The sequence below is a fragment of the Sceloporus occidentalis genome, unplaced genomic scaffold (assembly GCF_023333645.1).
Source record: "Sceloporus occidentalis isolate IW3139 unplaced genomic scaffold, rSceOcc1.0.p SCAF_8, whole genome shotgun sequence".
NCBI classification, from domain to species: Eukaryota; Metazoa; Chordata; class Lepidosauria; order Squamata; family Phrynosomatidae; genus Sceloporus; species Sceloporus occidentalis.
The window spans coordinates 20805901-20831393 of NW_028316988.1; the positions used below are offsets into that span (position 1 = coordinate 20805901).

Sequence of the window (25493 nt, forward strand, 5' to 3'; positions counted from 1 at the left end):
CTTGCCAGTCTTCCTTTTCGCTCACTGGAAAGACTGTAACCCCATATGACCCTCTCCTTTGCTCTGTAACTGGACTCATTCCATAAACCTTTAAAAGCAGTGATGTTTTCTCTGATGGCGCAGAAATGTTAAATTATCTGCTAGCCTTGGGGTTGGCAGGCATGGGCAGCCATAAAACAAGAGCTTGCTAGCTAAAGGGACTGTGAGGCATCAGAGACAGAATATACAGCCAGTAACACCATAAAAACAACCCAGGAGAAGGAAGCAGAGGAGAAGGAAATGGTGATCAAAATTGGGCTGCAAAAATCCTAATTAGCTGGTACCTCCCTTCTCTCCAAAGGTTGCAAAAACTCACCTACGTCTTTAAATCCCTTCCCAGCTTTCACCTTCCTTCCCACACCCAAATCTTTTCCTCTTCTACTCCTGCCTCTCTCCAACCTTTTCCTTTCCTTTCTTTCCTGCTCCACCTCTTTCACCTCTCTCTAGCACCCCACTTTGTTCCAGTCAAGGAGCCTCTGCCACATTTAAGAAACCTGGAACCCAAGAATTCCTTGGAAATAAACTAAGCGTTCGCTGACTGAAATGACCGTAACGGCTCATGAGTATCCCCTGGAAACTCACTCATTTGTACATTACATCTGCTTCCTGTATACATGTGCATTTGGGTTTTAATTTGTTTTTATTAGCTCTTTGTAAGAGTGCTTTTATTGATAGTGTTTTTATAACTTTGAGATGTTTTGGTCAAAGACTGTAAATAAGCATACATACATACATACATCTGATTTCCTCTCCTAGTTTGCAGCCCTTAACTATGTGTTTGATTTCGGGGTTGTTTCTGGGTCCTATTGCATTCCATCCAACTCCAACAACAATATAAATATGATTTTTAGACTGTAAGAGTGAGGGCAGGGAACTGTCTACCATATATATTAGACTATAAGTCGGCCTCATGTATAAGTCAAGGACAGATTTTGGGGCCAAAGTTATGGCTTTTGATATGTTCCGAGGATAATTCTAGGGTAAAACTTAGGGGCATGTAAAAAAGGATGTAAAGAATGAAGCAAAGGGAAATGAGGCCAAACAACTTACAAAGTTCAAGCAGACATCAGTGTTTGTGCTCACACTAAAGGCTGGATGGATGAGAAAACAGAGGGGAATCAGTGCTTCCAAAAAGATTAAGCTCTTGCCTTTCATCAGAGACTGGTTCCTTTTTTTGTAAGAGTTAAGAGTATGGTACTTACATTGACCCAGGGATAAGTAGGTTTTAGGGGTCAATTTTTGACTAAAATTTCTAGACTTATACATGAATATATACAGTAACTAAATTTTAAGTCATTCTGAGAGCTTTGTGGCTGAAGAGCAGGGTATAAATACTCCAAATAAACAAAAAAATATTCTTAATGGCCTGAGGCTTCAATATCACTCTGTTGTTGCTTGTTAAGAGAAGGATTTACAGCTGGCTCTCCATATCTACGGATTCTTTATCCACGGATTCAACCACCCACGGCTTGAAAATACGAAAAATATATACATTTCAAAAAGCAAACCTTGATGGTGCCATTTTATACAAGGTGCACCATTTTACTATGCCATTGCATTTAATGAGAATTGAGCATCCGGGGATTTTGGTATCTACGGGGGGTCCTGGAAGCAAACCCCAGCCAGCAGATACCAAGAGCCCACTGGACATCCACAAATGGTCATCCTAAAATATAAATGAGTCTAGAAAGTGCTGCTACATTTCTTTTTCTCTCTCTATTTCCTTTTCATGCCATAAGGTTCACTTTGGCTAGCCAACTGCGTCCCACACAACTTTGTCCAAGTCAAAAGCCCTATTCATTCACACCTCATTTCTTCCCACCCTGCCCTCTGGCAGACTCCTTTCCTGGTTTTTGTATGCATGCCTGAAGGAGTGGAGGAATACACCTTCTCCAGCCCATTTTTTCAGACCTGCTCACTGCTTGAGTCACCCACATTTTCTGCCATCCAAGCCTCTCTAGTCTTCTCCTAAAATTCCCACTGCCCTGTCGTTCATTTACCATTTGCCAGCCCAATGGTTGCATCCACAGTGCAGAAATAATTCACTTTCATACGGCTTTAACTGGCCTGGCTCTTTTGCTCTGCATCCTTCAGTTTCTATGACAAACGCTCCTTTCCTTCTCAAACTGATCTTCAGCCCTCTTTTGCCAGCATGGCATAGCAGTTTTAGCGTTGGACTACAACTGGAGACCAGGGTTCGATTCCCAGCTAAATCAAAGATATGTAACAAAACAAATTTTAAAAGTCGCCCATGCAGTGACTGGCTTTGGATGGAGCAAGAAATCTCTAATTGGAACAAGACTTATGTGTTTAAATATATAAAATAATATTATTTGATTTCCTTAGGGAAAGATGACTTAACTATATTGGAGAAAGCAATAAAGAATCATGGAGAGCTAAAGGGGAAACAGTGATTAAGAAAGCAGAAGGTAAAATGAGGTATGAAGAGGTAAAAAATATAATTACATTTTCCATATCTCCTAAAATGATTGCTAATTTAAATGAAATGTATTTCCTCTGAGTGTCTGTCTGTGGGAAGAGAGTGGGGGAAGCACATTATAAATGATGAATCATATAATGTGTACTATGTAAATAATAAAGTTTAAAGAGATGAATCAATGAAAGAAAGAAAGAAAGAAAGAAAGAAAGAAAGAAAGAAGAAACAGTCAAGTAACTCCAGCCCCTATTTTGACCATTGCCTTATTATTCTGAGAATTTAAGATTTACTCTTTTCTCATCTTCCACCAACCCCACCTTCCTTTCTCTTCCCTTCCAATTTCTAAAGCAAAGCTCCCTTTTACATCTGTTTTACTTGCCCTCTGTGCAGATATTTGCAGATGACACTCTGGATTTCCAAAGCTCCTCTGCAGCTTAGAGAACATGGAAAAAATTCTTCCTCCTTGCAGACTATAAGTCCCAGACAGCCTTAGCAGCTATTCCAGCTTGGCTAAGGAGAACAACTTCTCCATGCTCTCAGTCACATCTCTGGGGAACCCTTCTTCGCAAATCTTTCCAAGGGTGAATCCACCCTTGCAGAAATAAAGCAGTCTGACATCACTTTAGTGGGCATGGCTCTATCCTCAGACACTGCTAGTTTGGTATGAAGCGGTATATAAATGCTGTTTGTTTTGTTTTTTGAAAGTGGTGTCAAACTGGATTCTCTGGTGCCCCAACATACAGTTCCCCAAATGTCATAGCCTTGAGCCATGGCAGTTAGACATGGTGCCAAACCGGATAACATCTGCACTGTGGATGCCGCCTAAGACTCCAAGAGATTAGGGTTCAAATCCCCACTTGGCTATGGAAATCCTTGAGCAAGTCACATTCTCTTAGCAGGAAGGCAATGGCATACTCTCTTGCCAAGGATACCTCACCAAACTACAAATCCCAGGATTCCACAGGATAGAGTCATGGCAGTTTAAAGTGGCGTCAAACTGCATTATTTCTGCAGCGTGGAACTGGCTGCCATGTTTCAGAAGTGAAGAACCCACACTGGCTCTCACTTACTCTCACTGCCCACAGTAAGTCTGCTTGATCCCTGCCCCATTTCTAGCTCTCCATAGCACACATTTGTAAAAACCACATCCCCATACTTCTCTCCCCAACTTCCTAAAGCCCAAGTTGAGGTTCTGTATTATTTTTGCAGTGCAGATGAGGCCACAGGGTTCATGTACACTGCAGAAATAATGCATTTTGCACCCACTTTAACTACTATAGGTCTATCTGACAGAATGCTGGGATTTGTAGTTTGGTGAGGCACCAACCCCCTTTGCCAGAGAAGGCAAAAGACCTTTGGTGTATCCATACTGCAGTTAAAGCTACCTGGCCCTGCTTTAACTGCCATGGCTGCCTCCTACATAACCCTGGGATTTTTAGTTTGGACCAGGGTTCAATTCCCAGTTTGGCAGTGAAATCCACTGAGTGCCCTTGGGCAAGTCACATACTTGCCCAAAAGCAATGGCTAACCTCCTCTTGCCGAAAAGAAAACAACATGATAGCTTCGCCTTAGGGCCGCCATAAATTGGAAACAACTCGAAGGCCCACAACAAGAAAAAGTAAGCACTTGAACTCTCTGAATATGGCTCACCAAACTACAAATCCTAGCATTCTCTGCAGTAAGAACTATGGCAGTTAAAGCCACATCAAGTTGCTTTAATCCTGTATCTTGGATGCACCCAAGATCTATGGCAGTTAAAGGGGCATCAAGCTGCTTTAATCTTGCAGTGTGGCTATACCCAAGGTCTTTAGCGTTATCTTCCAAAGCGCGCTGGTGGCTCACCAAACTACAAATCCCAGGATTCTGCAGGATAAGAGTCATGTCAGTTAAAATAGCATGCAACTCGCTGTACAACTATGGTGCGGATACACCCCTTGCCCAAACTACAAATCCCAAAAATCCCACCTAGGATGGAACTACACCACTTAAAAGCCGTGTCAAACTGCACTATTTGTACACCGAAGAAATATATCTAGGTGACCCTGGGCAAGTCACACTCTCTCAGCCTCAGAGGATGGCCATGGCAAACCCCCTCCAAAGAAACGTGCCAAGAAAATCCCATGATAGGGTCGCTATAAGTCTATCAACAACTTGAAGGCACACGATAACAATAAGAATAACCCATGGATAGCTGTGTTGGCTGTATAGCCAAGTACAACAACACCCAAAATCCACAAAACAGTGACATCTTTATAAGGCCAACCAAAATGTACAAAATACACAGTGCAAGCTTTCTAGGCTCCACTGGCTTCATCATCTTTTGCCTGAAGAAGCTTGCATCATGCTTTCTGTATGTTTTAGTCCCCATAATTATATGTATCCCTGTTTAGTGGATTTTGGATGTTATTATATTTACACATTGTGGAGAATCTTTCCCATTTTCTGCCACTTTGTCACTAAAAAAAAGGCGCAAATGTTCAAAACACACTGCTGAAATAATCCAGTTTGAGACTGCTTTAACTGCTCTAGGGAATCCTGGGAATTGTAGTTTATTGGGCTCTTTGACAGAGAAGGCTAAATGTCTCACAAAACTGTGAATCCCATAATTCTCTAGCATTGAGCCAGGGCAGTTAAAGCGGTCTCAAGCCGGATTATTTCTGCAGTGTGCTCTGGACCAAAGTTACTAGTCCTCTAAGTTTTAGCCGCCTTGAGTCCCTGTACTGAAAGGAAGGCGGGTTATAAATAAACATTTATTATTGAGCCCATAATCTCCCACAAATTCTCTATCTCGCCTTCTTGGCTGACACTCTCTGAGGAGAAGCTCCCTCGTAGGGCTGCCATAATTGTCCACTTTTACCAGGGACAAAATGTAGGACAAATTCAAGACCAAACTGTAGGGCAACTGCAGGACAAAACTCAGCTCAAAATGTAGGACATTTAAGGTCCACCATTTTTCTTCAATGTCCTACATTTTGGGCTGAGTTTTGTCCTGCAGTTGTCCTACAGTTTGGTCTTGAATTTGTTCCACATTTTGTCCCTGGTAAAAGTGGACAATTATGGCAACCCTGCTCCCTCGCAGCCCCCCATAATGGCGTCCCCACCACACCCACCTGGCTTTGCCGTCCTGGCTCCGTCCCTTTGGGCTTTTTCGGTCCTTTTGTTTGTCCCTCATCCCTTCATTGCACCACTCCGGGCTGCTCCACCCCGGAACTGACCTCACCCAGCCGGCATGGATCTCCCTCAGCCGCAAACCCTCCTTGGCAGCTCCCTTTGGCTCCTCAGCCTCTGCTTCGTTTCCACTAGACGGCGCCATCTTGGAACCAAGCGGCTTTAAATAGACCCAGGGGGCGGAGCCTCTTTGGAGTGACTCGGTCGCCATGTTTTAGACGGGCAAAGCCGTCGTTGGCCAAAAGGGAAGAAGCGGCGGCGGCCATTTTGGAGAAGGGCAAAAAAGCCTTTGGCGGGAAAGGGGAAAAAAAAAAAACCACACAGAGGATGGCCATCTTTAGTGAGGGAAAATGAAGCATGAATCGGCCATATTGGTCAAGGGCATGTTTAATTTAAAAGGGGTTGAAGTGAAGATTGCAGGCAAAACCCTGTTAAAAACACTTGATTGTTTTATCAAAAAGCGGAATATAAAATTATTATTATTATTATTTATATTAAATATTTATTTTTAATGTTTATTTAATAAAAGCTTTACTACAAAACTTTTAAAACCAATTACAATAATCCAGTTAGGCTGCAGTTATCTGAAGACTCAGACCTCTGGTGCATAGTCCTCATTAAAAGACAAGAGGCTGCATCCACACCGCAGAAATAATCCACTTTGACACCGCTTTATCTGCCCTGGCTCAATGCTATGGAATTCTGGGAAATGTAGTTCTGTGTGGCATTTAGTCTTCTCTTTCAAAGAGCTCTGGTGGTGCCACAACTACAATCCCCAGAATTCCAAAGCATCGAGTACGGGCAGTTTATGGCTGCATCCACACTGGAGAAACAACCGGGTTTGGTGCCGCTTTAGCTCTTTCTGGCTCATGGCTATGGAATTCTGGGAGTTGGAGTTTGTTGTGGGCCCAGAGGGTTTGGGGATTGATGTAAATTTTTACTGTTTTATTGTTATTTTATCTTCTGTTGTAAACAAAATAAATGATGATTATTATTATTATTTATTCACCATAAATTATGCTTTTTCTTGTTTGCAGAGCAGCAGGATGCAAAGCCATGCTGTCTGAGGAATTATGTGGGCTGCAATGTAAACACTGAGTTCTTGAAGCCTAAATAAGTCAATAGACCTACTATTGACTTAACAACCACTATGAAGCCTGTATTCAGAGACTTGCCTCTTCTAAACAGAAGCCTTCTTTAGCTTAAACTTTATAGACTTAAAGTAGGTTGTCTCTAATCTCAGTGTTATAAAAGCAACCATTCTCATTGTGTAAACACAACATAAGAAGCCAAAGCTTTTAAACCGAGCCATTATCCTTGCGGCTACCTTTTATGAGGTTTCTGCATCAGAGTCAACCATTCTTATCAACGGCTGCATCTACGCTGCAGCCTGCAGATTATAATGTAGTTTGACTCTGCTTTAACTGCCACGGCTCAATGCTATGGGATCCTGGGATTTGTAGTTTTGTGGGTGGCTCTCATTTGCATGGATTGCTTCTTGATTTTGATGTTTTTCAGGACTGGTAACTGAACTTTCTTTATTTTAAGAGTTTCTCTTGTTGAAGTTGTCCAAGTGTTTATGGACTTCCCCACAGACAATGGTTCATTAATTAAATATATACCCTGAGGCCTTGCAATTCAGACCAACACAGAGATTAACATGTAAACAACTTGTAACATGTAAAAAACAAGGTCACACAGTATATGTGTGTGTGCATATATACATACACACACACACACACACATATCCCACTCACTCTCATGCCAGCATTCTCTGAAAATGCCAGCCACAAATGCTGGTGAAACGTCAGGAACAAACTCTCCCAGAAAACGGCCACATAGCCCCAAAACCCCACAAGAAATATGGATTCCAGCCATGGAAGCCTTTGACTTCACATTGCATTAATCCTGCAGTGCAGATGCAGCCTATATGACTCCCTGGGGATCCCTTACACTTCTGCAGTTCTGCCATTTGATAAAACTTGTCTCCCAACTTGTTAACTGCCGTCGGATGAACCCCGACTGAAGGTGACCCTGTGGATGAGTCATCTCCAAGACCCCTGTCCTCAAACGACTGCAAATCCAGTTCTGTGACCTCTCCGATTGAGTCCATCCATCTGGCCTGTGGTCTTCCTCTCCTTCTATTACCCTCCAACTTTCCTAACATTATTGTATTTTCTAATGATTTGTTATGATGTGACCAAAGTATGGCAGCCTCAGGTTGATCATTTTGGCTTCCAAGGAGATCTCTCAGGCTTGATCTGTTCAAGGACCCATTTGTCTTTTTGGCCGTCCCTGGTATCCTCAGCACTCTTCTCCAGCATCACATCACGAATGAGTTGATTTTCTCCTTATCCATTTAAATTGTCCAGCTCTTGTATCTGTACATGATGATGGGGAATACAACAGGGTGACCAGAGGTCCTCCTTTTCTAGGACATGTTGTACATTTCAGCTTCTTGTCCAAGAGGAATCCCGAAATGTCCTCCATTTTTGAGCAGGACTAAGATGGATGGATTTATATTCCTGTTAGTCTCAAAGGTGCTGCAAGATTTCTCTACAATGTAGAGTCTACATACTGATTCTACAGACCAATACAGCTATAACTTTGAATTCTATTTCTGTGAGTGTTTGTAGCTTTAATTTGGTCTTGCCCCCTCCATTTTTATGGAACGTCCTACATTTGGTGGTGCCTTGTCCTCCTTTGTGGTTAGGACATCTGGTCACCCTGGAATACAATGGCTTGGACAATTCTAACTTTAGTGTCCCTTTGTATAGCTTTACTCTTTAGGATCTTGTCTAGCTCTTTCATGGCTGCCTTTCCTATTCCTAATCTTCTTATTTCTTGACCGCAGTCTCTGTTCTGATCAATTTTTGATCCAAGGTAGGCGAACTCTTTAACTATACCGATTCCTTAATTGCCTAAGTTGAATTTATGTACAGCTTCCCTGGTCATTACTTTTGTTTTCTTTATGTTCAGCAGTGAGCCTGCCTTTGCACTTTCTTCTTTACCTTTCCTTAGAAATTGTCCCAAGCCTATGGTGCTTATTGCTAGCAGTATGGTGTCATCTGCATAAGTTGGATTCTTGATCTTCTTTCCTCCTTTCTTCATTCCTCCTTCTTTGTCCAAGGCTGCTCTTCGTATGACATTTTTCTGCACAGAGGTTAAACAAATAGGGTGATAAAATACAGCCTTGCCTGACCCCTTTGCCAATTGGGAGCTTAGACAATGTTTAGAAACTACAAGTCCTTGAGCAAGTAGGCTACGATTTCTAGGGGTTGGAGCTGACCAAAATAACTTTTCCACCACATTCTCCAATGCAAGCAAAAACATTGCTATTTTAAATATATATATATATATATATTCTTGTGCTTTAAATGCTGTGTCCTCCCAGGACTCCTCCCAGGAAAAGGCGTTGCAATCTCTTATCAGCTGTTTTGAGAAACATGGAGAAGCTGGTGCTGTAAAACTGTGTGCTGTGATCACTATTGCAAGGTATGACTGGGATTGCAAGGGATACTGCAAGGGAAGGGGAGCCTTTTTATACTTTTGTTTTGGGAGACATGCTTTTTGCTACTACCTTGTGATTTTTGGGAGAGAGGAGATGGACTCTGCTTTTAGGTTTTTAATTCTTAAAACCCTACTTCCTCCAAATAACAGCAGCAGCAGCCTTGTCTAAGCAACACATGAGATGCACAGGTTTGTTACATAACATTGTGAAACTTAGGATTTAAAACATATTATGCCTTTTAAAATACATGAATTATTACAAAACAGAATGGTAAAAAAAGCAAGCATAGATATTTGTTGTTGACTTTAAAAAAGCAAGCATAGATATTTGTTGTTGACTTTAAAAAAGCAAGCATAGATATTTGTTGTTGACATCCAAGAACAGACAGGATTCACTGCCTTTAGGGAATTTAGTTCTTTATAGTTGTGTTTCTTCTATTCATTTCTGACTTATAATGGTCCTAAGGGTTTTTCTTCTGGGCAAGATTTGTTCAGAAGAAGTTTGCCATTGCCTTTGCCTGAGGCTGAGAGAGTGTGACTTGCCCAAGGTCAGCAAGTGGGTTCATGACTGATCAGGGAATTGAACCCTGATGTCCAGAGTTATTATACAACACTCAAATGCCATAGCTATCCCACTCAAAATTTGTTTTATTAGGAACATTTCCTGCATTGCCCCCAAGATAAGTAAAAACCACAATATGTGAGATACGTAATTCAGGCTGAGAAGCTCAGTGATTTTCATGGCTCAGTTGGATCTAGTGATCCCAGGTTTTCAAAATATTGATAATGTCAAAATTGATGATTAGCAGAGTTGACAACTTAAGAAGTACCTGCTAACAAGTTTGTGTTTCCACCTGAAGGCCAAATGAAAGTATTGATTTCAGCTGAGTTCATGTATTTCTTTGTATAATTAATATATTGTCCAGTTTACATGATGCACCGATTTCTATCTTTATGCCAGACCTGCTCCCTAAAATCCAGGATTGTTTGGCACCTATGGGTGCATCTACACTGTAGAAATAATGCAGTTTGACTCCACTTTGGGTGCATCCGCACTGCAGAAATAATCTAGTTTGACACCGCTTTAACTGCCTTGGCTCAATGCTATGGAATTCTAGGCTTTCTAGTTTGTTGTGACATCAGAGCTCTCCGGCAGAAAAGGCTAAATGTCTCACAAAACTACAGTTCCCAGAATTCCATAGCATTAAACCAGGGCTGTTAAAGTGGTCTCCAACTGGATTATTTTTCTGCAGTGTGTTTTGGACCTATACATCTCTTATCTCTGTATGCTTTTATTTACCGTAATAAGTATCTGGTGATTTCTTGAAATACCACAAGCATAACACTGTGATAGCTTTCACCTTTGGTCCTCCAGATGCTCTGGACTTTAGTGCCCAGAGTTCTTGACAGTTGGCCAAGTTGGGTGGGGTTTCTCGGAGCTGAAGTCCAAAAACGTGGAGATCCAAAGAATGGAAATGACTGTTTTTTTAAGCTATCTTTATGTTATAGTGTTTTCAAAGGCTAAAGCTTACTCCTTCAAAGCCAACATATAGGAATTAGTGCCAAGCAATCTTGGAGTTGGAACTACCAAACTGCATTATTTCTGCAGTGCAGATTAAATCTCTGTGGGCTTCCATGGCTGAATGGTGATTTGAACCCTGATCTCCAGAGTTGTAGTTTGATGCTCTCTCTATTTATACCCTGCTCTCTCGAAATGCTCTCAGAGCAGCTTACAAATTGTTAATTGGACAGTTTGTAATATGACTGTAATAACAACATGACCCATTTTTCCTCTTTGTCTTTTTCTCCCCGCTCCTCCAAAACTTTGGTGGAAATAATACAGGTGCATGGCTCTGGAAGAGAAAGATGGTCTTGCTGTGACATGGTTAAGCTCTTTCCGCTGCCTTTGACTTGTGACCTTTTGAAGAAATATAATCCTGTTGGATCTTGCTGGTGTCACTCCACGGTATGGTGACTGAAGCCAAATATCTCCTGGTATTCACCACATCATAAAAGTAATGTAGAGACTTATCTGTTAACAAACCCGCTGGCGAAGACATTCCTTTTTACAAAATATATTACACCCATCCGATCCACCCTTTTTCTTCTTCATGCTCTGTCTTGCTGAAGACTTGTAAACAGCATTGGCACTGGGAGGGTGTTGAAAGAGGATTGTGCTGGGTGGCATTAGGCTGTTTGCAGTAGCTACTGCAAGAGAGATTGATTCTTCTGGGCCATCTTGAGTTCCTTAGTGGAACAGAGGGATAGAAATTTAACAGTATAGAAATGTGGAATCTTACAGACTTCCAGATGTTGTTGAACTGCCAACACCAGCCTGTGGCATTCCTTCCAATGGTCCCAACTTGGCAAGGACAGTCACAATCAATCCTCTGCCATCCCACTTTATTCAGCTGCTTTTAAAATGCCCCAGTTTCTCTCCTCCTCCCACTTCTCCCTTTTGTCCGCAGCTTATTTCACTTGCTGCAAACTGAGTCCAAACTGCAAAAGTAGTTTGCATTCAGTTAACTCATTGGGGGAAGTGGGGAAGAAGGGGAAGAATCTTGCCCTTCCCATACTCTGATGTCGCTTAGCCACACTTGTCTTGGTTTTAATTTGTGAAACGTTGGAAGGTATGCTTGGAAAAGAATGGTGTGTGTCACAGTTTAACATCTTATATGGAGGGCTACATGATTTCCATTTCTGTTTCAAATGAATAAAACAAGCTGATGGGCAGAGGAATCTTTGAAGACGCATTGATACTGTGCTTAGAAGCATAAAATCATAGAGTTGGAAGAAACCCCATGGGTTATCCAGTCCAACCCTCTGCCATGCAAGAAGACACAAACAAAGCACTCCCAACAGATGGCCATTCAGTCTCTGTTTAAACACTTCACAGTGTATGTTCAGACACAACTAGACAAACTTGTTAAAAGGGAAACCTTTACCTTTTAGTGTGCATTCATTTGGGCCTAAATCCAATTCATTCATTGACTGGCAAGTCAAGGCTAAGGCAAATTGCTTTGATTCACACTAGTTTTATTCTAGTGGGGATTAGTAATCCGATGTAAAACAAAGAAAGCAGAGAGGGAGAAGTAGAGCAGTACCTTGCCGTAGCTTATCCTATTATTCAGGTGTAGCAAAACCTGTGGAACAAGTTGGGAGAGAAAGGCTTTTTGAGATAGAATTGCTGATGGTGAAACAGGGTACAGGGAGCATTCATTTTGTGTGTCAAATGTGCTGAAGTTGCATTTTACAAGCAAGAACATACTAAAAGTGAGTAACATTATGCTGATTGGGCAGGGACAGTCTAAATTAATCCTCTGTTCTTTTTCAGGTGCTTTTAAAGTGTCCCACTTTCTCTCTCCTTCTCCTCCTTCCTCTCTTTCTCCTCAGTGTACTTCCATTTGTGTAAAGCCAGTTCAAAATGCAAGAGTAGTTTGTGTTCAGCAGAAGGGAAAGGAGAGGAGAGGGCAGAATCTTGCCCTTCCCAGTATGCCGAGGCAAAAGCAAACAGTTGCAGTCCCTCTGATTTTTTTATGCTCTCCCTCATTAATAATTCTTTCAGAATTAAAACTCTGGCACATATGGCCAAGCAAAACCAGAGTGTTTTTAAAACTCTGGTTTTCCTTGGGCACACACACCAGAGTTATAATTCTGAAAGATATGGGAACAGAGTTAGATGGCCACCTCTTAGAGGTATGTAGAAGATGGAGCCAGCTTGTTTTCTGCTTCTCCAAAGATTAGGACATAAACCAGCGGATTAAAATTACAAGGAAAGAGATTCCACCAAAACATTAGGGAAAGCGTCTCAACAGTAAAATCTGTTCATCAGTGGAAAAGAGTGGATTCTCCTTTTTTGAAAGTCTTTAAACAAAGGTTGGGTAGGCATCTTTCAAGAGTGCTTTATATGTGTATTTCTGCATAGCAGGGATTTCAACTATATGGCCCTTGAAGTTCCTTCCATCTCTGATTCTAAAATAAAAAGGAGGGAGAGAGGGAGAGAAAAAATGCAGCAGCACCTTTAAGACTAACTGGTTTTTATTTTAGAATGAATTTTCATGGATATAAACCACTTTTTTGGATGCATTATTAAGTGGTATTGAGGTGTCAGGTATAAAGCATATGTATACCTTTGTGGGAGTTGGATAGAATGAGATCTGGAGGTGCATCTGCACTGTAGAAATAATGCAGGTTGACACTAATCTTAAGTGTTGTAGCTCCATCTATGGAATCCTGGGGTTTTTAATTTTGCAAGGTCTTTAGCTTTCTCTGCCAAAGAGTGCTATTGTATTTCAGACAGATACAAATCCCAGATTTCTGTAGGATGGAAAAGTGTCAAACTGTGTTATTTCTGCAGTGCAGATACACCCTATGATTCTAAGTTCTGTGATTTTATTTCTGGAGCCTTTAGAAATTTCCACGACACTTTTGACATTTCTCTTGCTTTCTCTTTTGTCAGGCAAAAATGTCTAAGAAGACACTTCAGGCTCGGAGACTGGAGGGCACAGATGCAAATATCTGGTATGTTCTTGTTGCTTATCTGGATGGTTTCTACCATCACACTTGTCTCAGAACTTGGAACTTCTTCCCTCCTTCCTCCTTTATTCTTCCTCTCTTTTTCTTGCAGCAGAGAACTTGGAATATTTTTTCAAATACAAAGCAATTAATTTATTTCCATGACTCTTGTAGTGTTCAACTAGGAAATCCATGGGCCCATACAGACAGGCCAAAATAAAGCTGCTTTGGGCAACTTTGGAGGTATGCTGTTTAAACGACACATGCATCTCAAGAGGCCAGAAGCTGTGCCAAAGCTGCACTGTAGACCTTAGGACTGGAGCGTGGCTTTGGCGCAGCTTCTGGCCTCTTAGGACGCATGCATCATTTAAACTGCATACCTCCGAAGTGACCTGAAGCAGCTTTATTTTGGCCTGTCTGTATGGGCTCAATGTTACAGGCTGAGTCTCCCTTATCTAAAATGCTTGGGACCAGAAGCATTTGGGATTTTGGATATTTTAGGATTTTTTTTAGTATATATTTTTATGGAGTACATCATACCAACAAACATCAAAACCACAGAACGGAACAGGATTTTTAAATACCTGTATTTGCATATACATACATAATAAATATGTATTGATTGTATTGTGCTTCTCGCTGTTGTAACCTGCCTTGATCCCAGGAAAGGCGGGCTAAAAATAAAGTTTTTATTTATTATTTATTATAAAATATCTTGGAGATGGCACCCAAGTCTAAACACAGAATTCATTTATATGTCATATACACTGTCTGGAAATCGCCTGAAGGTAATGTTATACAATATTTTAAATAATTCTGTGCATGAAACTAAATTTGTGTACATTGAACCATCAGAAAGCAAAGGTGTCTCTATCTCAGCCACCTGTAGAAAAAATGGTTTTATTTTGCATTTTGGAATTTCAGAGAAGGGAGACTCAACCTGTATTTAGTGAACCCTGCAAAGAGTTTTACAGTAGGTAGCATATGATTAATCCATTAATGGTGAACCTACCAGGAAAATTGGTCCAATTTTATGTCAGATGCTTATTAGAAGATAAGATTCCCAGTCTGCTTTGGTGGCTACCAAGTTTTTATCTGAGAGGAACAGGATCAGAGAACAGCTAACTTCTAGGGGGAAATGGCTGAAATCTGTATAAATTGACTGTGCTTTTAATTTATTTGATATGTTGTAAATTTGATTTTACTGCATCTCTGGATTATAATAAAGGATGGATGGATGGATGGATGGATGGATGGATGGATGGATAGATAAGCCTTAAGAGAGTCATGCCAGCCCTCTGTAATGGGGAAGGAAACCTGTACAAAAGCTGGAAAAGCACCTCAAGATGTTGTAGTGGGAAAGGGAGCGTAGTTATTCATGGAACTTCCATGAGGATCCGGTTTGGCCCAGGACCCAGGGTTTTTTTTTCCACTTGTCAGAAGATGGTGTTCCTTTTATATTCTGTGACCTTCCTATCTCCTTAGGGTGAAGTTTGTCACCTTGACTGCTGCTCACAAAGCGGTGAACCTGGGCCAAGGATTTCCCAACTTTCCCCCACCAGACTTTGTCAAGGATGCCTTTGTGGAAGCTGTTGGAAGAAAGGATACCTTGATGCACCAGTATACCCGTGCTTTTGTATGTAAGAACCACTTCTCTCTCTCTTTCTTTCTATCCTCCCTCCCAACTTCTGAGCCAAGTGTTTTGCATTTGTAGGAATCCTGACTGCATGTTAGGGCCCGTTCATTCTATGCAGTTGCTGTTGTTATTTTATTCATTTATATTCCATCTTTCTCCCAAAAATGAGACTCAAAGTTAGGGGTGTTTGTAGGGTAGTGGAGGGGGTGCAGATCGCACTGGGTGACACCTCACAAAGGAATGTCTGCCTTCTTAGACACCTCAGAAAGGGGTGTCTGCCTTCCTGGAGACTTAAGTTTCTTTGAAAGACCTAGTTCACCCACCTGAAGGCAGAAAGGAGGCTGGCCAGGATGATGTTGGCATGCCACGGGGAACTCCTAGAAGCCTCTACAATGGCTCCTGTACCCTTTCGGGATTTGCGAACAAAGCAGGTAGACTAAAAGAACCCAGGACTTGGACAGTCTCGTTGGATGTCCCAGTCCACCAGCCATTGGTGGCAAGTAGGCAAGAGTCTAAGGGTGACAGCATGTGTTACCACACTGAGGTGACACCAACCATAGTGATGCTGCTGCTCAAGGTGGCTTACAACATACAGCTGGCCCTCAACATTTGTGGCTTTGACTTTTGCAGATTTGATTATTTGTAGTTTTGATTAATATGTTCTCTCTAGGAATCTCTAGGTCTTCCAGTGCAACTAGGATGCTTTAGGATTGATCTATAATTATTAATGTAGTATAAAACCAATGGAATGTGTAATACAGATAACATCCTAAAAAGCATAATCATAAAGAATCGCCCCTCAAAAATGAATGCAAGAACACACATTTAAGAATAATAAAATTTCTACAACTCTGCATTTCTCCTGGTTGGCACAGTGTGATTTCTTTCTCCAATCTTTCATCAGGGGCATCCACGTCTGGTGGCAGTCTTGGCTCGCTTGTTTGGGAAACTGCTTGGGCGAGAGCTTGACCCAGAGACGAATGTCCTAGTTACTGTGGGAGCCTACCAGTCTCTCTTCTGCTGCTTCCAGGCTTTGGTGGATGAAGGAGATGAGGTAATGTGGAATTAGAGGAGTGGATGGGTTTAGAACAGCTTGGTACCATGGGCAGCATTCCTAAAACTATAGGCAGCAAACTGTTTTGGGCTGCCACTGTGTTTGCATCTATATTGTGCCTTTCTATCGGAGAACTTTATTACACGGGGACTTTGCCGGGAAAATGTGTTTTTAATCCAGTCTTAAATCCCATGCACTAAAGACCATGAGGGCCACCTAATCCAACCCCCTGCCAGGCAGGATACATAACTAAAGCACCTCTGAAATTTGCCTAGCCAGTCATTTGAAGATCTCCAAGGAAGTAGCCATTCCACTGTCAAATGACTCTTACAATAAATTATTATTATTATTAATATTATTATTATCATTTATATCCTGCCCTTTCCCAAATTCTGGGACTCAGAGCATCTTACAAGATTAAAACAGTACAATTAAAAACATAGAAAAGTTTTACATTAAACCAGAATTACATTATTCTAATGATAATTACTATTATCATTTAATAGTATGTTAATTACTATTATCATATTGTTTATAATTACTATTATAAAGATGTTCTTCCTAATATTTAGGTGGAATCTCTTCCTTGTAATTCGAATCCATTGGTTCTAGTCTCTGGAGCAGCAGAAAACAAGGTCATTCTGTCCTCTACAGAACATTCCTTCAGATATTTATGGATGGGTGTGATATCACCTCAAACATCTTTTCTCCAAGCTAAACATAATGAGTCCTTAAGGCTGTATCTGCACTGCAGAATTAATATAGTTTGACGCTGCTTTAACTGCCGTGCCTCTGGGCTGTGCAGCGCAGCCCTGGAATGTGTAGTTTATTGTGGCACCAGAGCTCTCTGGCAGACTAAACATCTCACAAAACTACACATCCCAGGATTCCATAGCATTAAGCCATGGCAGTTAAGCCGTGTCAAATTGCATTAATTTTGCAGTGCAGACGCACCCAACGTCATTCTTCATAAGGCTTGGTTTCCTGACCTTTGACTGTCTGCTTGCTCCCTTCTGGATATATTCTGATATCATTCTTGAATGATAGTGGCCAGAACTGAACACGGTATTACAAGTGAGGTCTGATTAAAGCAGAGTAAAGTGGGACTGCTACTTCCCTTGATCTGGACACTATACTCCTGTTGATGCAGCCTAGAATTGCATTGGCTTTTTTTGGTTGTAAAACTAGACATCATACATGTTAGTTATAATGATGTTGAACAACACCAGGCCAGGACAGAACCCTGTGCTCAGCTCAAAGAAGGTACAATTTAAAGCAAACGGAGCTGATAACAGCTCCCAGTGATTGTGCATTCAGTGCATTAAAATCATAGATTTTAGACTATTTTTTGGAGAGAGATTCTGGACTTGGTCCCACCAGCTGCCACAGAGTCTGACACCCTGGACTGAGTATTACCACTATCCCAGAATAAATCATCTTCCTGTAAAACCTTTTTTGTTGACCCCTAAGGCTCTTAGAATGCATTTTGTGTTGATTATATTGATCGTTTGCAAAGTTATTAATAAAATCCATTAAAACCTTCTTAAAAATCCTAGATGTTCTCTTTCCCATTTTCTAGGTTATTATAATTGAGCCGTACTTCGACTGCTATGAGCCAATGGTGAAAATGGCTGGTGGGACGCCAGTGTTCATACCTCTACGACTAGTAAGTGGTCAGAATATATGTAACAGCACACACACCCCTCAAGAAATCATACAGAGGTAGGGAAATCCTGGCTTAACACTGACTAAGAATCTGAACCAAGGGGCCTCTAAGCTCCTCCTGCCCCTTTCTGCCAAGCAGTGATAGGCTAGCACTATTCAACATAGTGGTCTTTAGACCAGTGCTCATTCCTGTCTGAATCTGGGAGCCCCTCTGAGTTGGTCTGCAGCTTAGTTTTCAGGGAACTACTCTAGTATGTTGATAACATAGCAAAAATATGGTACAGGTTAAGTATCCCTTATCTGGAATTCCAAAATCCAAAATACTCCAAAATCCAAAATTTCTCCTGGGCTCACTGCATGGTGTTTACATTGTTGTTGCTGTGTGCCTTCGAGTCATTCCCAACCTATGGCCACCTTAAGACGAACCTATTCTTGGCAAGATTAGATCTGAGGAGGTTTGCCATTGCCTTCCCCTGAGGCTGAGAATATATAACTTGCCTAAGGACACCCTGTTGGTTTCTTGGCTGAGCTGGGAATTAAACCCTGATCTCCAGAGTTGTAGTCCAGCACTCAAACCACTATGCCACACTGGCTTTCCTGCTGTTTACATGCAGGCCAAAAATCCCGAATTGGGTCTGAGCTATTTACACAGTGCCTGGACCCAATTCAGGGTTTCCACCCCTTGTCCCATATTAAAAACACTTACGTTTTGTGCCAAGTTTTCTAGAAAGCCCAGAGCAAAACACAGCAATGATGGCTGGCTCCTATCCATTACGGTCACTGTGAGCATCCCTGCCAAGTAATTCTCTTCATGTTCTTCTTACCTCGCTGGGTTGAATCCCATTCATTTTATAAAGACAAAAAAGGGGAAAAAACCAAACACTGGGTGTACCTCAAAGGGTCATCTCAAGTTATTTTGCGGACCTTTTTATCTCACAAAACACCATTGAGGTTTAAGCTGTGCTTCTCTCATTTCTCCAGAAGGTTGCAGAAACTGGAAAGCTTATTTCAAGCAGAGATTGGCAACTAGATCCAGCAGAGTTAGAGGCCAAGTTCACTACACGAACCAAAGCCATAGTCTTGAATTCTCCTAACAACCCGTTGGGGAAGGTAATGTTGAACTCTGTGGTTTGGAAAAGGCTAAGTAGCAATTGTTATCATTTTTGCCCAAACCTCAGTTTCTGTGCAAAAAATGCATACACTGTGAATGGGGTGGAGGCAAGAAACTGAGAGCCTTATCACATTAGAAAAGAAAGCTGAATCACAGCTGGGAGCAGTGGCTCATGAAGAGATGAAATAGGATAACTAGGAGAGCGAGTCCTTCATGCCCCCTTTTGGGGGAAAATTAGATCATTCCCTTGACATTCTCCCCATTAGTATTAACACACATAAGACCTAAATCCTGTTATTACTCCTGAATAGTGTAGGCCCATTTAATTAATGAAATTTATTTATGTGTTGACTCACCATTCACCAATTGATTGGACGAGTCTGCTCTAGCTGGGACTCACCAACAAGATGCCAGCAAGTAATGTCAAGTATGACAGGTCACCAAGTTCAGAAGCTCAGGCTTCAGCAGTTAAAACTCAGAAAACCTTTATTCAGTGACTGTAGATCCAGTCCAGAGACATTCATTGTCAGAACTAAGCAGCAAGCATTAGCATTGCCTAATTAAACTGTACACAATTTCAAATTCATGATGGGCTTAATTTTCCTGTCTTGTTCCCACACCAACCCTTCTTTGTTGTTACAGCTAGATTCTCCCCTTTGAACAATTTTGACTTGAGCTTGCCTCCTTTCTGTTATTATCACAGCACCTGTGTCTGAGATCACCATGTCTCAGCAATAGCCATTTCCACTGTATAACACATCACACCAGCTTCTGAACATTTTATGGCAGACAAGGCGCATATGCAGCTCCTGATGGGACAGTGGCAGCCATGTTTACTGTTGCCTATCTGAAAGGGATCCTAATCTTCTCTTGTGCCTCTGTTTGTCCTTTATGTGGTGTCAGGTGTTCAGCCAGAAGGAGCTGGAGATCATTGCAAACCTGTGTGTGAAACATGATGTCCTATGCTTCAGTGATGAGGTATATGAGTGGCTGGTCTATGATGGGAATGAGCACATCCGGATAGGTAAGGCAAGCCCAGGTTTCAGAAATATAGTTTAGCAATTTTTCCTTCAATGCTTGTTTCCTATTTTCTATGTGGTTCCCATGCCGTCCTCTCCCTTCTAATATTAAAACTGCCAGACTTCTCTGTCTGCAGCAAAGGAGTAGCCACATGGGTTAGCCCCATCACCATCCAGCCAAGGAAAGAGATCATGCAACTCATGAGCCCCATTTTTCCAGGAATACATCTACTTCATTAACTGAATATTGAAAAGATACACTGAGTGAGAGTGTTAAAAATTTAAAAGACTGCTTGAACATATGCAAGTAAATGGGAAATGTAGCACTTACCCAGTTAGAAGCCTCTCTTGTGGCAAGTGAAGTTGGATGCCAGAGGTCTTTGCTCTTTGGTTGTTATCTTTCTGATAGCAGGGGCAATCTAGCCTCTTTCAGTAGGGTGACCCTAGCTTGGTGCCCCCCAAATGTATTGGGCTACAGAACAACCAGCATAAATTTATCCAGCCTGAATTTATCTCTTCATTTGCCCTTGGCTGAAATAAATTTCACTTTCTTTTTTTCTCCCATTGCTAACAGCCAGTTTGCCAGGGATGTGGGAGCGTACTTTAACAATTGGGAGTGCTGGCAAAACCTTCAGTGCCACAGGCTGGAAGGTAAGGAACCCCACCTGGGAGGACTGAGTTTGGGGCAAATTTGGGAGGAGTGACTTTTGAGCAAACTCTTTCAACTTGAATGGTCCATTCTATTTCAGTCTCAGAAGAGATGGGGCCAAACATTTCAGCCACATTTTGTCATAAAGCTCTTCTAGAACATCACTAATACTTGTGTCTATGTGTGCGTGCCTTCAAGTTACCTCTGAACTTACGGTGATCCCATGAACGTCATAGGCTTTCCTTAGGCAAGGAAGACTCAGAAGTGATTTTGCCAGTTCCTTCCTCAGAAATGGAATCTACAATACCTAGTACTTGTTGGCAGTCTTCTGTCCAAGTACTAGCCAGAGCTAAACCTGCTTAGTTTCCAATATTAGATGGGATCTGGTGTCTTTGGGTTCTTCTACCACTAAGCCTTAGGAGATAGATGGCAGCCTTTTAGAAGTCGTGAAACAATGGTGCCATAGCTTATGGCTATCTCTGGAAGGCCAGATGGGCCACTTGGAAAGGCTGTACAGTATTTGGCTTTCAGGATCTAAGGATCCCACTCTGGCTTTGAGAAATTTGGTAAGATATAGCTCTCCAGATGTTGCTGGAAGGCACCCTCCATCAGCCCTAGCCAGTATAGTTTGTAACTAACACTAACTAACAATAGGCTGACAAATAACATCTGTACATATTCTTGAGCTTACTGTACTGTGTGATGAACAGATTTCTTGGATAGCCAAAGGTTTGAAATAGACACCTCTCTTCTGTTGTTGGCAACAGGTTGGCTGGACCATAGGACCTGATCGCCTTTTAAAGCACCTGAGAACGGTTCACCAGAACTCAATATACCATTGTGCAACAGCAGCTCAGGTAAGAAAATGGTGCCTGTTGGCAACATAAGGAGTGATGGACAAACATTTTATATCAAACTACAGTAGGCCCACTATATCTGCTGGGGTTTGGTTCCAGGGTCCCCTGTGGCTACCAAAATCCATCAGTGCTCAGCTCCCATTATGTACAGTGTCATAGAAAAATGTCAGCCCCTATATGAAATGGCAAAATCAAGGTTTGCTGGTGGGCCTAGAGTTTAATTTTTTTGTTACTGCATCTCAAGCACGATAGAAGAGAGCCTTTTGTTGTACAATTTAAATTTCCAGGAAGCAGTGGCCTGTGGGTTGGAGAAAGAGTTGGAGCGCTTCGGGAAGCCAGACAGCTATTTTGTTCAGCTCCCTCAACGGCTGCAGCAGAAGCGGGACTTTCTAATTCAAAATCTGGTGGCTGTCGGCATGAAGCCCATTGTTCCCGAAGGCGCCTACTTTTTGATGGTAGACCTTTCACCATTCAGTAAGTCTGGCATACAAACAGACCCCAACCCCACTACCTAGTGATAGTGAGAGGGAAAAAGCATAAAAAAGCACTTAACCCATAAAGATCCAAGAATGCTTCAGCAACAAACCATTCCTGGGTCTTCTCCATGAATTATTTGTTGCCTGAGCATTCCTGGATCTTCATAGGTTAAGGCTATAAATCAGACACCACTTGAAGACATACAACAACATGCTGTGTTGTGTCCCAAACTGGGAAAGAGGCAGGATATTAACAACAGCAACCTCCAGTGGGATTTCTGGCTAGAGATAATGGCAGTTGCAGTAACATACCAGGAAGCTTCCAGATTGCATGGTTGCACTTTGTCACACCACAGTTTCTGTTATTTATACCATTCTTTCTCTCTCTCCTTCTCTTCTAGAAATTGAACTGCCTGATCAAGCAAATTCTGAGGAGCCCTATGATTCTCGGTTTGCAGAGTGGATGATCAAGAACAAAGTAAGTGTTGATATTAAGCAAAATGGAATGGCCCTGACGTACGGGTGTGTGTGTTTTATGTTTATTTTTTTATCTTCAATAAAAATATTTTTAAGAAAAGAAAAGAACATGGTTAAACAGCCGAACCTGAGAAGGGCCAGATTCTGCCCTAAAGGCTGAACTGCCCTGTGCCTAAGGTTCAGCCCCAGACGAGACATATAAATAGTGGAATATTAAATAGGATCAAGGCAGCAGACTGGTTAACCTCCAATAGTGCTGGACAGAAGCTGAAAGCGTTAGAAGATATCATCTGAATAGATAGAAATTATCAAGGAATCATGATGTTTCCTAGAGTCCTTGTCTCATCACTTTGTTGTTATCTGTGGTTACTTGCAAACTTGGGAGAGAGAAAAATGATTTCATTCTCCTCTCAATTCCTCGCCTTCCCCAGGGTTTAGCTGCCATCCCAGTCTCTGCGTTCTACAGCTCCCAGCAGAAGAAGAATTTTGACCATTTCATCCGGTTCTGCTTTGCCAAGGTGAGGTGGATCCATGGGATAGAAAGTGATTACTTCCCAAGTGCTGAGATGGTCTGTTTGTGTGAGTTCTTTATTTTTCACTCTGTTTAATCTGTTCGCATCTCAGTGATATGCAAAAGGGGTAGAAGTCCTTGGGCCACAAGTGAACTACATATGCCTCCCCTGCATCCTAACCTCTCTTAAAGTCTGGAACTTTAAACATGCCAGCCAGCTACCATGGCCAATGATAAGGGATTGTGATAATTGTAGTCCAAAACCTCTGAAAGGTTAAATCTTTACCTTCCCTGCCTTATCAGCTTTTTCTTGTAGCCACACTGCAAGCTAATATTTGGCACAACAAGTATGTACAGATAGGGCCTAAAACTTCTCAGAAACCATTGGTATTTGCAGACAACTTGACTGTAAGAAATTGGGCTGCATAGAAGCCAGGATGAGGTATGAATCTTGGTCAGTGTTACAAGCCATGTGTGGGCACAGTTTAAACATCCTTTGGTTTTACTCCTAGGAGGATTCTACCCTGAAAGCTGCAAGTGACATTTTGCAAGAATGGAGTCGACAGAAACCCTGCCTATAAAAGGATAGTTTGCAAAAAAAAAAACCTCTGTAGTTACAACACTGGAACAAGTTGGAAAAAGAACATTTTTTGCTGCTGATGGCAAGCTGCTTCACAGGCGATCAAGTGGATCTCACCTACCAATTTGCATAGGCAACAGATAACTAATTTTAATCCTCAGGAGTTGGACATTTGCCAATATAGTGATGACCTTCTTGCTCTACAGGATTTGTGAACTTCTTGTGTGTTATTGTATGCATTTTCAAAGCTTAGATTTCTAGATAGGGTTAGAGAGTAAGGTTCCCATCATCCTGACGGAAGCCAAATCTTGACCATCCTAGTTTTCCAGGATGGGACTAGCTATTCTGGAAACCCAAGTTTCCAAGCTAGAACTTCCAAAGCTTTTGAGGTGAGTTTTCAAGTAAAATACAAAATAAAAATCCCTAAGTACTAAATATAAAATCCAATAAAATCTGGGAACCCAGTCTTGCAAACCAATGCAAACTTCCAAATTGGCATTACTTTTGAAGTTTTCGGCTAAAATAGAAAACACACTCCAGCGGCTTTGTAGGCTGGGAGAGTCTAGACTTACTTTTCCAAACTCTGCGTCAACAACTTTGCTCATTGCATAGAGGATGCACTGAAAGAAGAAATCATCATGATGGTGCTGGCTAGGAACAGAAATTATAGCACAACTGTAACTTAATAAGGGATAAGTGATAGAATTGAAACTTTTTAGTTCAAGAAATATAGCTTCACTACATAATAGAGGAGGAGTGTCACATAATTCAGGTGCTGTGACCTGGAAAAATTGTGAGACTACAACTTCACTAACCCTTGGCCAGCATAGAAGAGATTTCTCCAGTTAGTCTCAAATTTAAAACATGCAAGCCTATAAAATATTTGTAATTTTGCAAAACATTCTCAGTACAAGGTACAGGAGTTTTGTTTTTCGCATGCAAATAGCAATCAAAGCTCATAAAACTCCACTTTTGGAGAGAGCGGGAACTGGAAGTGCCTCACTGACCAGTTGTGAAACCCAAATATTGCTTCTAGAACTTCTTTTTATCCCCAAGGCTGCTGAATAAAGATTTTCACTTTGCCAGATGTGCTTTCTGTTGTTGTTCATTTGTTTACCTGTTAGGAAGGGTGCTGTTGTGTCAAATTTTGAAGCGCAACAATCTTGTAACACACTCCATTGCTTCCCTGAAAGACTGAAAGTTGGAGGAGAGAGAAACCAAGGCATTTTAAAGACAGCTGAGAAAGTGGGATAGCTGTCAAATGCAGCAGTTGACCAAGTTCAGAAATTCAGGCTTCAGTTATTTAAAACTAAGTAAACCTTTATTCAGTAATTATAGCTCCACACTAGATAAGTACATCATCAGAACAGCATGGTGTAATGGTCTGAGCATTGAATTATAACTCTGGAGACCAGGGTTTGAATCCTGGCTTGGTCATGTAAATCCACTGAGTGACCTTGAGCAAGTCACAGTCTCTCAGCCTCAGAGGATGACAATGGCAAACTCTCTCTGAAGAAACTTGCCAAGAAAACCGCAAGATAGGGTTGCCATAAGTCATAAATGACTTGAAGGGCCAAAGAATGGTCTGGCAATCAGGAAGTAGATATTAAGTTTGCGTTTTACCCAAACTTCAAAACCTTTAAATCATTTGCAATGCATGGCAACCCTAAGGGGACCCTATAACGGGTTTCTGGGGCTGAGGATGTGTGTGACTTATCCAAGGTAATCCAATGGGTTTCCATGGCCAAGTGGGGATTCAAACTCCGATCTCCAGAGTCCTAGTTCTGAA

General features: G+C 41.6%; 2 protein-coding genes across 8 annotated transcripts in view; one reads left to right on the forward strand and one right to left on the reverse strand.

Annotated features, from left to right (window-relative positions):
• The window catches only part of LRRC8A (leucine rich repeat containing 8 VRAC subunit A), a 44384-nt gene extending 38603 nt beyond the window's left edge, over positions 1 to 5781 (reverse strand). For 2 of the 4 annotated variants that reach the window (XM_089535168.1, XM_089535165.1), the window contains exon 1: positions 5587 to 5685. The gene's annotated coding sequence lies outside the window, so the exon portion shown is untranslated. The other 2 variants (XM_089535167.1, XM_089535166.1) reach the window with 2 other exon arrangements.
• Positions 5782 to 6229: 448 nt separating this feature from the next.
• KYAT1 (kynurenine aminotransferase 1) lies at positions 6230 to 24791 on the forward strand. 4 transcript variants are annotated; one of them, XM_089535169.1, is made up of 15 exons: positions 6230 to 6355; positions 9039 to 9139; positions 10998 to 11120; positions 13614 to 13675; positions 15155 to 15305; positions 16210 to 16359; positions 17939 to 18025; positions 19006 to 19134; positions 20039 to 20159; positions 20729 to 20805; positions 21571 to 21660; positions 21948 to 22134; positions 22538 to 22614; positions 23045 to 23131; positions 23637 to 24791. In XM_089535169.1, exons 3-15 carry the CDS (start codon positions 11037 to 11039, stop codon positions 23703 to 23705), a joined length of 1371 nt encoding a protein of 456 aa, XP_089391295.1. In that variant the 5' UTR covers positions 6230 to 6355; positions 9039 to 9139; positions 10998 to 11036; the 3' UTR covers positions 23706 to 24791. The 4 variants fall into 4 exon arrangements, with proteins under 4 accessions (XP_089391295.1, XP_089391296.1, XP_089391297.1 ...); XM_089535170.1 differs by having other exon boundaries at positions 23045 to 23192; positions 23637 to 23717; XM_089535171.1 differs by lacking the exons at positions 6230 to 6355; positions 9039 to 9139 and having other exon boundaries at positions 11065 to 11149.
• The last annotated feature ends 702 nt before the right edge of the window (positions 24792 to 25493 follow it).

Excerpts from the sequence above, each read along its gene's own strand:
- KYAT1 (XM_089535169.1), top strand. The coding sequence starts at position 11,037 with ATGGTTAAGCTCTTTCCGCTGCCTTTGACTTGTGACCTTTTGAAGAAA. Across the intron at positions 15,306-16,209 it reads ACCAGTATACCCGTGCTTTT|GGGCATCCACGTCTGGTGGC; the intron begins GTATGTAAGAAC and ends ATCTTTCATCAG. Across the intron at positions 23,132-23,636 it reads TCCGGTTCTGCTTTGCCAAG|GAGGATTCTACCCTGAAAGC; the intron begins GTGAGGTGGATC and ends TTTTACTCCTAG.